The sequence below is a fragment of the Crocodylus porosus genome, unplaced genomic scaffold, assembly GCF_001723895.1.
Source record: "Crocodylus porosus isolate Cpor-Errol unplaced genomic scaffold, CroPor_comp1, whole genome shotgun sequence".
NCBI lineage: Eukaryota > Metazoa > Chordata > Crocodylia > Crocodylidae > Crocodylus > Crocodylus porosus.
The window spans coordinates 100465463-100476994 of record NW_017728886.1 but is presented as its reverse complement, the minus strand read 5'-3'; the positions used below and the strand labels follow the sequence as shown (position 1 = coordinate 100476994).

Below are 11532 nucleotides of genomic sequence, written 5' to 3'. Positions count from 1 at the left end.
CCCCACCACTAGGTCAGTCAGGGTGCCAGTAGCTCACCAAAGCCCTGGTCTGCCCCTTGCCCTATTGGCCCTGGCCCCCTTGCATTGACCAGTCAAGAGTCTGAGGAGCAGCTGATCTCCTTACTCAGCAGGAGTCCCCACTTGGGCTCCACCATAAAGCCATCAACTCCCATCTAGCTTGCCCAGAGCCCCAGAAATCTTATGCCCAGCAGCCCTTTACTCTACTGGGCTCATCTGAGCCCCTGGCCTCAGTTCCAGCCAGTTCTAATCAGGGGCTTGCCTAGCCCCTCAGTAGGCCCACACACTGTAAGCCCCTTCCTAGGCTGGCCTTCCTCTCCCTAGGCCCATAGCCTTTTCGTCAGGTCTTGAGGCCCCCTGGGTCCTAAGGAACCTCCTCCATCCCCATAGTTCTACCCTGACTTCCAGATGTTCTGGGAGCAGCAGATCTTGAGTTGGGTGGTGTTAAATCAGCAGCATCCCTGCAGCAATTTCTGGCTCTGTTTCTCAGTGCCTGCTCTTATACTGCAGTTGCTCAGCCCTGCTCCAATCAGGTGGCCTCCTGGTTGTCATGTGACCACCTGATTGGCTCTGCAGTCATCTGCAGGCTGCCATATAGCCTGCTCAGGCCCTTAAAGTGGCACACACCCAAACATGCACCGCCACACACTTCTTTCTGTAATTTGTTATTACTTACGTTTGTTTTGCAAAATACACCCCTGACTGATCCATCTTACTATGCTGCCATCCTTCCTTCTGGCTTCCAGCTTTAGACTGAATTGAGTTTTAGTTTTATAGTAAAGGAAAAAATTGAATATAAGATACAGTATAAAAATAAAATTATACTATTTCAATGTAATAGACCAGAGGTTGTCAACTGGGGGTATGCATACCCCTAGGGGTACTTAACAAGGTCCTAGGGGGTACGCAGAACTAATGTGGCTGATACACACTGCATACGTGCACACAGATGCAATGCAGCACACAGAAGGCCAGGAGAGTAGCCAGGTCCAGCTGGTAAGTGTGTTGTGAGGGAAGGGGCTGAGGTAGGGGTGGATTGAGGCTTGGTGCTGAGTCTGGGGCAGGGGCTGCCCAGCCAGGGCAGGTGCAGGACTGAGCTGTGTGGGGGCAGCTTCCGCCTCTGTGAGCACCCCAAGAGGGCATGGGGGGGTGTGCCCCCAGATCTGCGTGGGGCAGGGCGGGATGCCACTGCGGGCTGGGACTGGGACTGAGACTATGCTGTGCTCTCAGCAGGCAGTGGCAGTGCTGGGAGGGGCTACAGGAGAGGCTGTAGCCACCCAAAAATTTGTTATAGCCCCCCCGATAGTCTCTTCTCAGTGCTGCCACCACCTACCCCCAGCGCAACCTGGCCCAGGCCCTGCAAGGAACAGCCTGCCACTGGCCCCAGCCTGCAGCTGCAGTCCGCCTTCCCCTGTGCAGATCTGGGGGCACATATCCCCTTGCCCTCCCAGGGGTGCCCGTAGCTGCAGGAGTTGCTCCCCCGCATGGCTCAGTTCTGTGCCCTGCCCGTGCCCTACTCCCTGCCCCACCACTGGGCCAGCCCACCCTCGCCCTATGCGCAGATCCATGGGCACACAGCTCTCCTGGGGTGTGTGCACCAGCAGAAGCTGCCACCCCTCCTCCCCGCACCCCCCAGATGAGCCACTTGCAGCTCCATGCCATGCTCTGCCCCGGCTGTACAGCTCCAACCCCACTCCCTCCCTCACTGCGGGGGTCTCGATTTGCCCCCTTAAAAACAAGAAAAAAAAAATAAAGGTGGTGTACATGACCTGGAACTTTGAGAGAAAAGGGGTACACTTGTTAAAAAAGGATGAAAACCCCTGTAACAGACCATTCAGTATTTTAGAGTAGAACTGCTTTTAATTATTTTTAATTGATTAAACTGTCATTTAAATAATTTATTTCCTGTATTGAAACACATGCATTTCTTTTATACTGATCTAGCAAAAAGGCCTCACTTTTTTGATAAGACTCCGCATGGGGAGGAAGGAGTTGCACATTTGCTGCAAGAAAATTCACAACGAATGCATGACGATCAGGCCTTCTCTGAAACTGGGGATGTTGCATCTATTCCAGATACTCCAAAAACATCCGTTGAAGTACTTGGACTAGAAGGGTCAACTGGTAAGCTAACTATACCTTGACAAACTTTCCTAACATTCGTAACTGTTCTAACACTTCGTAATTATTATTAATTAATTAGACTTGTTTCTTTCTCATCCCCCAAAATTCTTATTTACTAGCACAAGATGATTATGCTACTTATTTTCTTAATAATGAAATTTGCCTCTATTGTGTGCCAGAATGGCATTATAAATCAAAGTCCTCTTTGTTCATATCCAAAATGTAATAGGGCTGGCATCTAGGCACCTGCCAAAGTACTGATTTCTTCACCACTAGACAGTAGGGCCAGTCCTTGTCTCTATATTCATTTTGATGACAATGTATATATTCTTGTATCTAATTATATATTTTTTTCTGGTTCAGTTTCAGTCTATGTTCTTATTAATTCCAAAGACTTGATTCTCAAATGTTTGACAAAAAAGTTGTTAATGCAGAGAATCATTGATCCAAAGTATCAGTGGATTGGTCCCATGGGATTGATAACTAAAGGTAATGATATTTTTATTATGGGCAGCTAATTACACATTGTAGCTTGACTTTTGCATTGAGTTAAACGATAATAAAGTAGGCAGAAGGGAAAGGGTAGTGTGAATAAGTTCATTGCATTTGCAGGGAAGCATAAATGGATTATAATGAATATAATACATTCAGAAGAATAATAATTTAAGTACAGAGCAATATAAGCAGTTTGAGCTGCATATCTGCTACGGTTCTAAGGTTGAATTATTTGATAAGTCAAATTTATAAATTTTCCCCATATAGAATCGAATTACTGGAAAGTTGTCTTATATTCAAAGGTAGGAAAAAGAAGGACATAAAAGAACAAGTGAAAGAGAAAACAAAATGAAATAATGAAAAATTGAAGTGGGTAAAGGGAAAGAAAGGAGAGGAATAAGGAAAGAGAGAGATGAAAGGAAAGATAAGCAGAGAAGAGGAAGAGGATGTATAGAAGGAAATTATACAGATCCTAAATGCTGTGTACCATTCTCTCTCAGGGAGTGATAAATTCAACAGATAAATTTACTGCAGATCAGATTTAGATCTCTTATGCCAGGGTAAATCCAGAGTAGCAGAAAACATACCCCTAAAATATTGGAGATAGTCATCTCATTCAGAACTGAGTATACACTATGCATCTCCCCATTTATGCAATGCCTCTTGTATTATTTTAGCCCTTTTCAGAGAGTCCCTGTTTTGTTTGTGAATTAAGCCAGGGAAAATGGATGATCTCTTGTCCTTATGTGACAATAAGTTTGACCTAAACCTTCAAGTAACTCAAGACTGTAGCTTTTTGCACAAAGCCACTTTCTACTGGGAAATCTACCTTTTAGAGAGAGCCATGAGGATTATTGTTGAATTCAAGAAGAAAGAAAGGTTTGGGCAATAAAATGCCCAACTCTTTTAATCCACCAATAAATTTGTGAAAATATCTGTGAAGGGAACCTTGAGAAGTGTTTTTCCCAGCAGGGGAAGGGATAAGGAGTATCTGGAACTGTTCTCCCTTCAGAACTCTGAGTGAAGTGAAAGGTCTGCTGTGGATAGAAGGCAATGTCATTTATCAGCTTTGCAGAAAGCAAGTTTTGTTTGGCGATACCTTTTACTGGACCAACTGTATAGCTGGGAAAGATGTTATATAAGCTTTTGGACAAAAAACTAAAAATGTTGTTCTTCCCTTCACTCAGATTAAATAATAATCTTCCCCAGGCTTTAAAAAATATATATGTGTGTTATATGTGAAAATCAATGCTATAAACAAACTAATAAAATTTAGAAATTACATCAAATTTTACTCCTGAAAATTCAAAGATTTGCACTGTACAAGCTATTTGCAAGCTTTGTTGAGAAAGATTATTAATGTATTCTGCTTGTATTTGAAGATTCAGTTACTTGATCAAATACCAAGATAACTAGGACTGACAGAAGAAAAATTTTGGGGAGATCCAAAAAACTCAACATTTTTTTTCACTTTTTGTTTTAACCTCTTGCTTTAACTTAGGTCTAAATTTCTTAAACTTTGAATAAATGTTGCAATACTCAAAACTGTAGTAGATTTAAAAGCATTAGAAATTCTTGCTCTGTTAACTTACTAGGCACATTCTTCCAGATCAGAGGTCCAATGGATAGTATAATGGATTGAAAATCTAGACGCCTGAATGATAGTTCAAACTTTTATGTGGACTTGCTCTGTTACCTTGGACTAGGCCCTATATCTATCCCTATCGCGGAATCAGAGCAAGAAAAGTTTAGTACCCCTTGTTTTCCCATGCCCCTATGTAACAGGATTGGACCATAGGGCACCCTGACATCTCTTGGTGGCCAAATGGCAACTGCCCAGCTCTGGCTCTAAGGTACCCTCCCTTGAACATTTTCTGCCATGCCTTGATGTAGTTGATTGGTTTTTTTAAAAGGGTAGCTGCCTAACAGTCCTAAAGTAAGACCCTACAGTCTGCTAGCAGATCCCCTTTCTGAAACCTGCTAGCCTCCAAATACCATCCTCAAGCAAGGTGAGCCTCCTTGGCCTGTCCATGCTCCAGGGCACCTGTAGCCTGAAGGGCTAGTTACATGGCTCCAATCACCCTTTACACCACACCAATGCCTTACAGATGTTACTGTACCACCATTCCCTTGTTGGGCCCTTGGTCTTCTCAGACTCCATCCCTTTTCTCTATCTGGGCTTTCTAGCCCAGCTCTTGATTACCTTGATTCTGAGCCCCCTGACCCTATCTCTACCCTGCTATGAGCTCTGGGCCCCCTAACCCCAAGCTCTGCCTTCTCAAGTGCTGGGCTCCAGGCCCCAAGCTCTGCCCTTCTCTGGGCTCTGACCTTGATCCCAGGCCTCTAGCTGTGTCTTGAGCCTGACTCCTCTTAGGTTCTAGTGGGACTTCCAAAACCACCCCTCACAATCCCACTCAAACCACTGGTTCAACTCAAACATAAGCACATAAGCCAGCTAGCTCAATCAAAACTTCCAGCCAACCCCCTGTTTGCTCAGCTTTCCCTTGCCTTGGGTCCTTCCCCCACTGCAGCAAACGTTTAGTATCTTACTGACATTGTCAGGTATTCCAGGGATCAGCAAAGTCTCCCCCTTCAGCTTTCCAGGGCAGGAGCTCTTAACTCTGGGGCTTACTGAGTCAGACTGCCTGCTTGCTCTCAGGCACAGGCTTTAAGAGTCTTGCAAGCCCCACCCCATACAGTCATGTGATTCTCTAGGTACTCACAGAAGTTTCCCTTTCTGTGCCTGATTACATGCTTGCTTTCCCTGCTAGAGCTGAGGTCTGGAGCCCCTTGTTTCTAGACTGACTCCCTTCCTGCCCTTGTTGCCTTAAATTGCTCTGCCCAGGGTCAGTTACCTTCCCATAGTTGTCTTGTCCCTGTGCCTTGCACTCTGGGATAGCTGCCAGCAGACATTTCGTTAGTAGAAACCTTGTTTCTTAGCTGCCAGTCCTGCCTAATTCAGCTCAGCCTGGCCTCTTTCCTCCTAAAGAAACAGGAGCCTTCTGGCTTCCTGTTACACCCCAGTTTCTCCCCATTCTAAGATATGCTGCTGCCATGTTATAGGTAAGCCCTTAGTGTCCAGGACTTCTTGCACCTGGAATTCCTCATGGTCATGGATAACAGGCAGGATGGCAGTAGCATCAAATGGCCAAGACATTAGTTGGTGTCACAGGGCTTTGAAAGGGACATACAGAACACTGAGTGTATTTTCATATGCTGTGGTGAACCCAGTTTTAAAGTGAATGGATTGATCTGCTTAATGATGGTGAGAACACATGGATAACTTCTGAGCTAGCTTATCAGAAGGCAGTATGCAAGGAAAATGTGATATGGATACTGCCTAGTTCACAAGTTGGAGACAGAATCTCCAAAGTCAGGAACTAGAGACAAGGCAGACATTCAGGAACGGGGAGACAAGACAAGAAGGCAATGAACAATCATAGCTAGAAGCTTGTAAAGCATTGGGTAGATTATTTATCCAATTTGATTTATGTGCCACACATCCTAGAAAAGATTCGGGGCTGCTTACAATTAAAAACAAACAAACAACAAACTTAAAAACAAGAGAACGACAAGAAAACAAAAACAACTGAAAAGATTGCCTTCTTCCTGTGTGACATGGACCATAACAGAACTGTGTACGATAGCTAGTCAGCCCACAGGTGTGAGAGGAGCTTCTATTCTAACCCTAAATCTAGGATAGGTAGGCTTTGGGCCTGCCAAAGGCTAAGAATCTTCTCCATTATAGAGGGATGGTAAAGGATTTAAGCTACAATATTTGTAGTCCTGGGATAAAACATGAGGAAGGGCTTTAGGGCCCTCTCAAAGCTAAAAGTCTTCCTTGTGTCCTGGCACAGCTGATCTGCTTCACTTGTGTTTACAGGTGTCACATAGGGCTGTTGTCCTGCAGGGTCAAGCCCCTGCCACTTCTGGGGCTTCAGGGGCCCAGTCCTGCAGGACAATGGCCCCAGGGGGGTACACATCTGAAGCAGGGCATCTTCCCATGGGGGTTTGCATGAGATGGGGTGTGATAGTGAGATATGCACACTTCAGTAATCCCCTGCAGAGGAATTCCCAAGGCATGCAAAGAGGTATCCTCCCCTTTAAAGGCATCACAAACTGTGACTACCTTTGGTCATAGCTAGGGGTGCACAGATAAAGATTTTCTTGGCCGATACCACTAGCCAATATGCCAGGTGAGTAAATGACTAATACCAATCTGATAACCAATTTACAGGAATGCAGCTGAGCAACATGGAGAGCAGCACCCTGAAGGTAAGTCTGTGTAGGGGAAGGGGCATGTGGGGGGTAGATCGAGGCCCCTAGGGCGAGGGAAGGAGAGGGGCAGGGTAGCGGGATGGAGTCACAGGTGACTCGTTCAGGGATCAGCATTCTGGTGCTTAAAAATGGCAGCAGGGGTGCTCATTAAAATGATCTGTGTCAAGGAGCTTTTCCTGACACAGGAGGTACGTGGGCCAACCAGAGGTGATGCTCTGCTAGACTTGGTCTTTGCCAAAGAAGATGACCTTGTGACCAACTTAAATATAGAGGAAAGTCTGGACAACAGTGATCATGAAACCATCATGTTCACTGTCTGACATAAGGCAGACAAATCAGATAGCAGGACTGAAGTCTTGGATTTCAAAAATGCAAATTTCAACAACCTTAGGGCACTAGTAGCACAAGTGCTGTGGGACCAGGGACCAAAGGCAAACAGTGTGCACAAAGAATTGTTGTTCCTTAAGGACGTGATCCTTGAAGCATGAAGCATGTCCATTCCCAAGTGGAGAAAAGGTAACAGAAGGGCTGGGAAGCCCTCTTGGCTAAACAGAGAAATCACGGTTCTCTTAAGAAAGAAGAAAGAGGCTTACAAACAATGGAAGCTTAGGGCAGGTCCCAAGGGGGACTATTCCATGATGGCCTGCATTTGCAGGGAACAGATAAGACAGGTTTAGGCAGCGACTAAACTTAGATTAGCAATGGGAATCAAGAACAACAGGAAGTCCTTCTTTAGGTTCATAGGAAACAGACAGAAAACAAATGGGAGTCTGGGGCCATTACTCAACAACTCAGGAGAGCTGGTTACCAGTACCCAAGAAAAAGTTGAACTCCTGAATGACTACTTCGCCTCAGTCTTTCACCAGACCAAGGGGAAAACCATGCCAGGTAGAATAGGGGATAAACATGGTAGGAATAATCACCTTCCTACTATTGCCATAGAATTGTTGTATGAACAATTAATAAAATTGGATGTATACAAATCAGCGGGACTGGATGATCATCGTCTGAGAGTGCTGAAGGAGCTGGCTGAAGTCATTGCGGAACCCCTAGCAAACCTCTTCTACAACTCATGGTGCTCTGGAGAAGTCCCTGAGGACTGGAAGACGGCCAATGTTTGTCCATCCACAAGGGCAGGAGGGAGGACCCAGGTAGTTATAGGCCAATCAGCCTAACTTCTATCTTAGGGAAAATTGTAGAAAAGTTCATCCAGGAGTCTATCTGCGATAAGCTTGAAGAAGGTAAGATTCTGAATGACAGCCAGCATGGCTTTGTTGCAGACAGGTCTTGCCTTACCAACCTCATCTCCTTCTATGACCAGGTAACTTGCCACCTGGACACAAGAGAGCAGGTTGATATTGTATACCTAGACTTCCAAAAGGCCTTTGATCTAGTATCCCACAATGACCTTGTGAGAAAATTGGAGGATTGTGGGCTTAACTCCAAGACACTCAAGTGGCTAAGAAACTGGCTGCAGGATAGGACCCAGAGAGTCATAGTGAATTGATCTCTCTCATCCTGACAAGTGGGCAGTGGTGTCCTGCAGGGACTCTGTGCTTGGACCAGTACTTTTCAACATCTTTATTAACAATTTGGAGGTGGGGGTGAAGAGCTCACTGGCCAAGTTCATGGATGACACCAAGTTATGGGGGAGCATGGTCACACTTGAAGATAAGCAACAGATACAGGCAGACCTAGACAGGCTAACAAGTTGGGTGGATTGGAATCTAATGAAGTTCAACGTCGAAAAATGTAGTGTGCTCCACCTCAGGACAAGCAACCCCCAACACACCTACAGGCTTGGCGGCACCAAACTGACTAGCACCACGAATGAAAGAGACCTGGGGGTAATAATAGACCACAGTATGAATATGAGCTGACAGTGTGATGCTGTAGCCAGTAGGGCAAATAATACTCTGGCATGCAACAATCGATGCATCTCCAGCAAAACCAAGGAGGTGATTCTTCCGCTTTACTCAGCGCTGGTTAGACCACAGCTGGAGTACTGCATCCAGTTCTGGGCACCGCACTTTAACAATGACATGGACAAGCTTGAGAGTCCAAAGAAGAGCCACTCGTAAGATCAGATTCTTAAAACAAGCCATACAAGGAAAGGCTGAAGGATCTGAGACTCTTCAGCCTGAGGAAAAAAAGGCTGATAGGGGACCTGGTAGCAGCTTACTGCCACACTAGGGGAGTACATCAAGGGCTTGGTGAGCAACCGTTCACTAGGGCACCGGAGGGGAAAAACAGGAGTAATGGCCACAAACTCCTGGAAAATCAATTCAGGCTCGACATTAGGAAAAAACAACTTCAGTCAGGGTGTCCAGACTGTGGAGTAAGCTCCCTCCAGAGGTGGTGGAATCACCTACCCTGGAAGTCTTCAAAAGGAGACTAGACAGTCACCTTGCTGGGGTCACCTGACCCCCTGGTTATCTTTCTGCTTGGGGCAGGGGGCTGGACCTGATGATCTTCCAAGGTCCATTCCGGCCTTACAACCTATGAATCTATGAAAGTGCTGCTGCCACCATTTTTAAGTGCTGGGACACTATTAACTGGAGTGGAGCTGAGCAGGGCGAGGGCAGAGACAGGCTGGCCACTGGGCTTGGGACTCTTCATCCTGCTGCCTTTGCCCTGGGAGCCATGGCTGTGCTGCATCCCCTGGCCATCTAGCAGCAGTGGCAGCGGTGAGTTGTGTCTTCCACTGCTGGATGGGGAGTGGAAGTAGCACAGCCATCCCACAGCTCCCAGGGCAAAGGCAGCAGGGCAAAGAGCTCTGAACCCACAGTGGGCAGCCTGCCTCCACCCTCACTCTTCTCAGCTCTGCTCCAGTTACAAGTGTCCTGGTGCTTAAAAATGGTGTCAGTGGCACTTCAGTGAAAGTTCATTCAATGAGCTTTAGTTTGAGTGGCCCCACCATCATTTTTAAGCTCTGGGACACTGATTCCTTGGACAAACTGCCCACAGCTCGGTCCTGTTCCCTGCCCTGGCATCTGGGTCCCATTCACCGCCCTGCCCCAGCCCCAGCCCCTGCCCCACTCCCTCCCTCATCCTAGGGGCCTTGACCTACGCCTGCTCCCCATGCCCCTTTCCTCCTCCACGCCTCTTTCACTCCACAGACTTACCTGCAGGGTGCTGCTCTCCACGCTGCCTGACTGCATTCGTGATCAGAGCATGCATGTGACTGAGTACATGCATGCAGCATCCAGGGGCCCCAGCCAGAAGGCGTATTATATTTATTGATATATTATTGGCTACACCAGCCAAAAAAGCCAATAGCTGATAATGTTAATTTTCCTTTTTATCAGTTATTTGGGCTGGAGGGCCACTTAGTGAGTTTTGGTGAGCTGTTCAGGGCTGCAGGGGGTGGGGAGATGCCAGCTGATCCTATCTGGCCTGCCAGCTGGGAGCCTGAGGAGGGAGGGCTACACCCCATGCCACTCCACTGTGCTGCAATGAGGGCCAGGCTGAGCAGAGTGCAGATTCCCGCATTCCCCTACATCCATCCCCCCTTTCCTCCCTGCCTGGCTTCCTGTTGGTGCTGCACAATCTTGGCACCATAGCCACCAGCACCTGGGCCTGCATTAGGATGGGGTGCCACCTGGGGTGCCTGAGTAGCTGTCCTGCCCATTGTGATGAGCCACTGTCGCCGCGCTGCACCAGGCAAGTCAGCAGTGGCTGCCCCAGGCAAACCCCCAACTGCAATCAGCTCAGATTCACCTCCTAGTGGCCCTGCAGTGGTAGTGTCTTCTCGTGGAAGGTGAATGAGTGAGTGGGACAGCTACTAACTGCACTGCATTGCACCCTGTCCCATGTGGTCCTGGCTGCTGGTGGCTGTGGTGCCAGGACTATGCAGTCACAGTGCCAACAGGAAGCTGAGCAGAGGGATGGATGTGGGGGTGGATGGGTCACATGGAGGGGGGGGGGTGCTGCCTGGCTCAGACCCAGCTGTGGCAGAGTGGCACGAAGCACAGCCCTCTGAAGACAGCACCTAGTGGGCTGGATAGGATCAATTGGTGGGCCAGATATGACTCATGCGCTGTATTTTCTCCACCTCTGAAGCAAGGTGTCACTTGACATGGTAGCCTTGAGGGTAGGGTTTTCATTTGGGAATGGTCGTGCCCAAGGTTCTGATCCCTACTTCTAGGATTGTTAATACATTTATAATTGGATAAAAATAATAGTTTAAAATGATGTGTTTAACACTTATTTCCAGAATCGCAAAGATTTCTTTTAACTGATGAAGGCAACTTGGAGGTCTATAACATTCATGCAAGTGACTCTGGGAGTTACACCTGCAGCGTTATCTATATGCATAATGATAGACATGTGATAGCAGAATTCAGTTTTATGGTCTATGGTAAGTGAAGTTTAATTGATTTTGTTTCTAAAATTTTTAGTTACAGGCTATGTTTCCATAGTATTCATTTGAGGTTTGGCATTATAATAACCTGGTGTCTCAAAGCTATAAGAAATTCTCAATATAAGACTTCATGGAAATACACTTTAAAGAAAGTGCTCAGATAAAACATTGTAAAATTGCATATATGTGTTTGATTCTTGCTATCATCGTTTAAAAAAAAAGAATGATTATAAAAGAAGCTGGCCAGTAAAGTG

At 46.6% G+C, this 11532-nt stretch overlaps 1 protein-coding gene across 1 annotated transcript; it reads left to right on the top strand.

Annotated features, from left to right (window-relative positions):
- Positions 1-1967: 1967 nt before the first annotated feature.
- LOC109311016 (zona pellucida-binding protein 1-like) lies at positions 1968-11283 on the top strand. The gene is made up of 3 exons (XM_019536471.1): positions 1968-2142; positions 2506-2631; positions 11132-11283. Exons 1-3 carry the CDS (start codon positions 2043-2045, stop codon positions 11281-11283), a joined length of 378 nt encoding a protein of 125 aa, XP_019392016.1. The 5' UTR covers positions 1968-2042.
- Positions 11284-11532: the final 249 nt, after the last annotated feature.

Bases quoted from the DNA above. Each gene is read 5' to 3' on its own strand.
- LOC109311016 (XM_019536471.1), top strand. From the start codon at position 2,043: ATGCATGACGATCAGGCCTTCTCTGAAACTGGGGATGTTGCATCTATT. The intron at 2,143-2,505 runs GTAAGCTAACTA...TTTCTGGTTCAG, and splicing joins TGGACTAGAAGGGTCAACTG to TTTCAGTCTATGTTCTTATT. The intron at 2,632-11,131 runs GTAATGATATTT...ACTTATTTCCAG, and splicing joins CATGGGATTGATAACTAAAG to AATCGCAAAGATTTCTTTTA.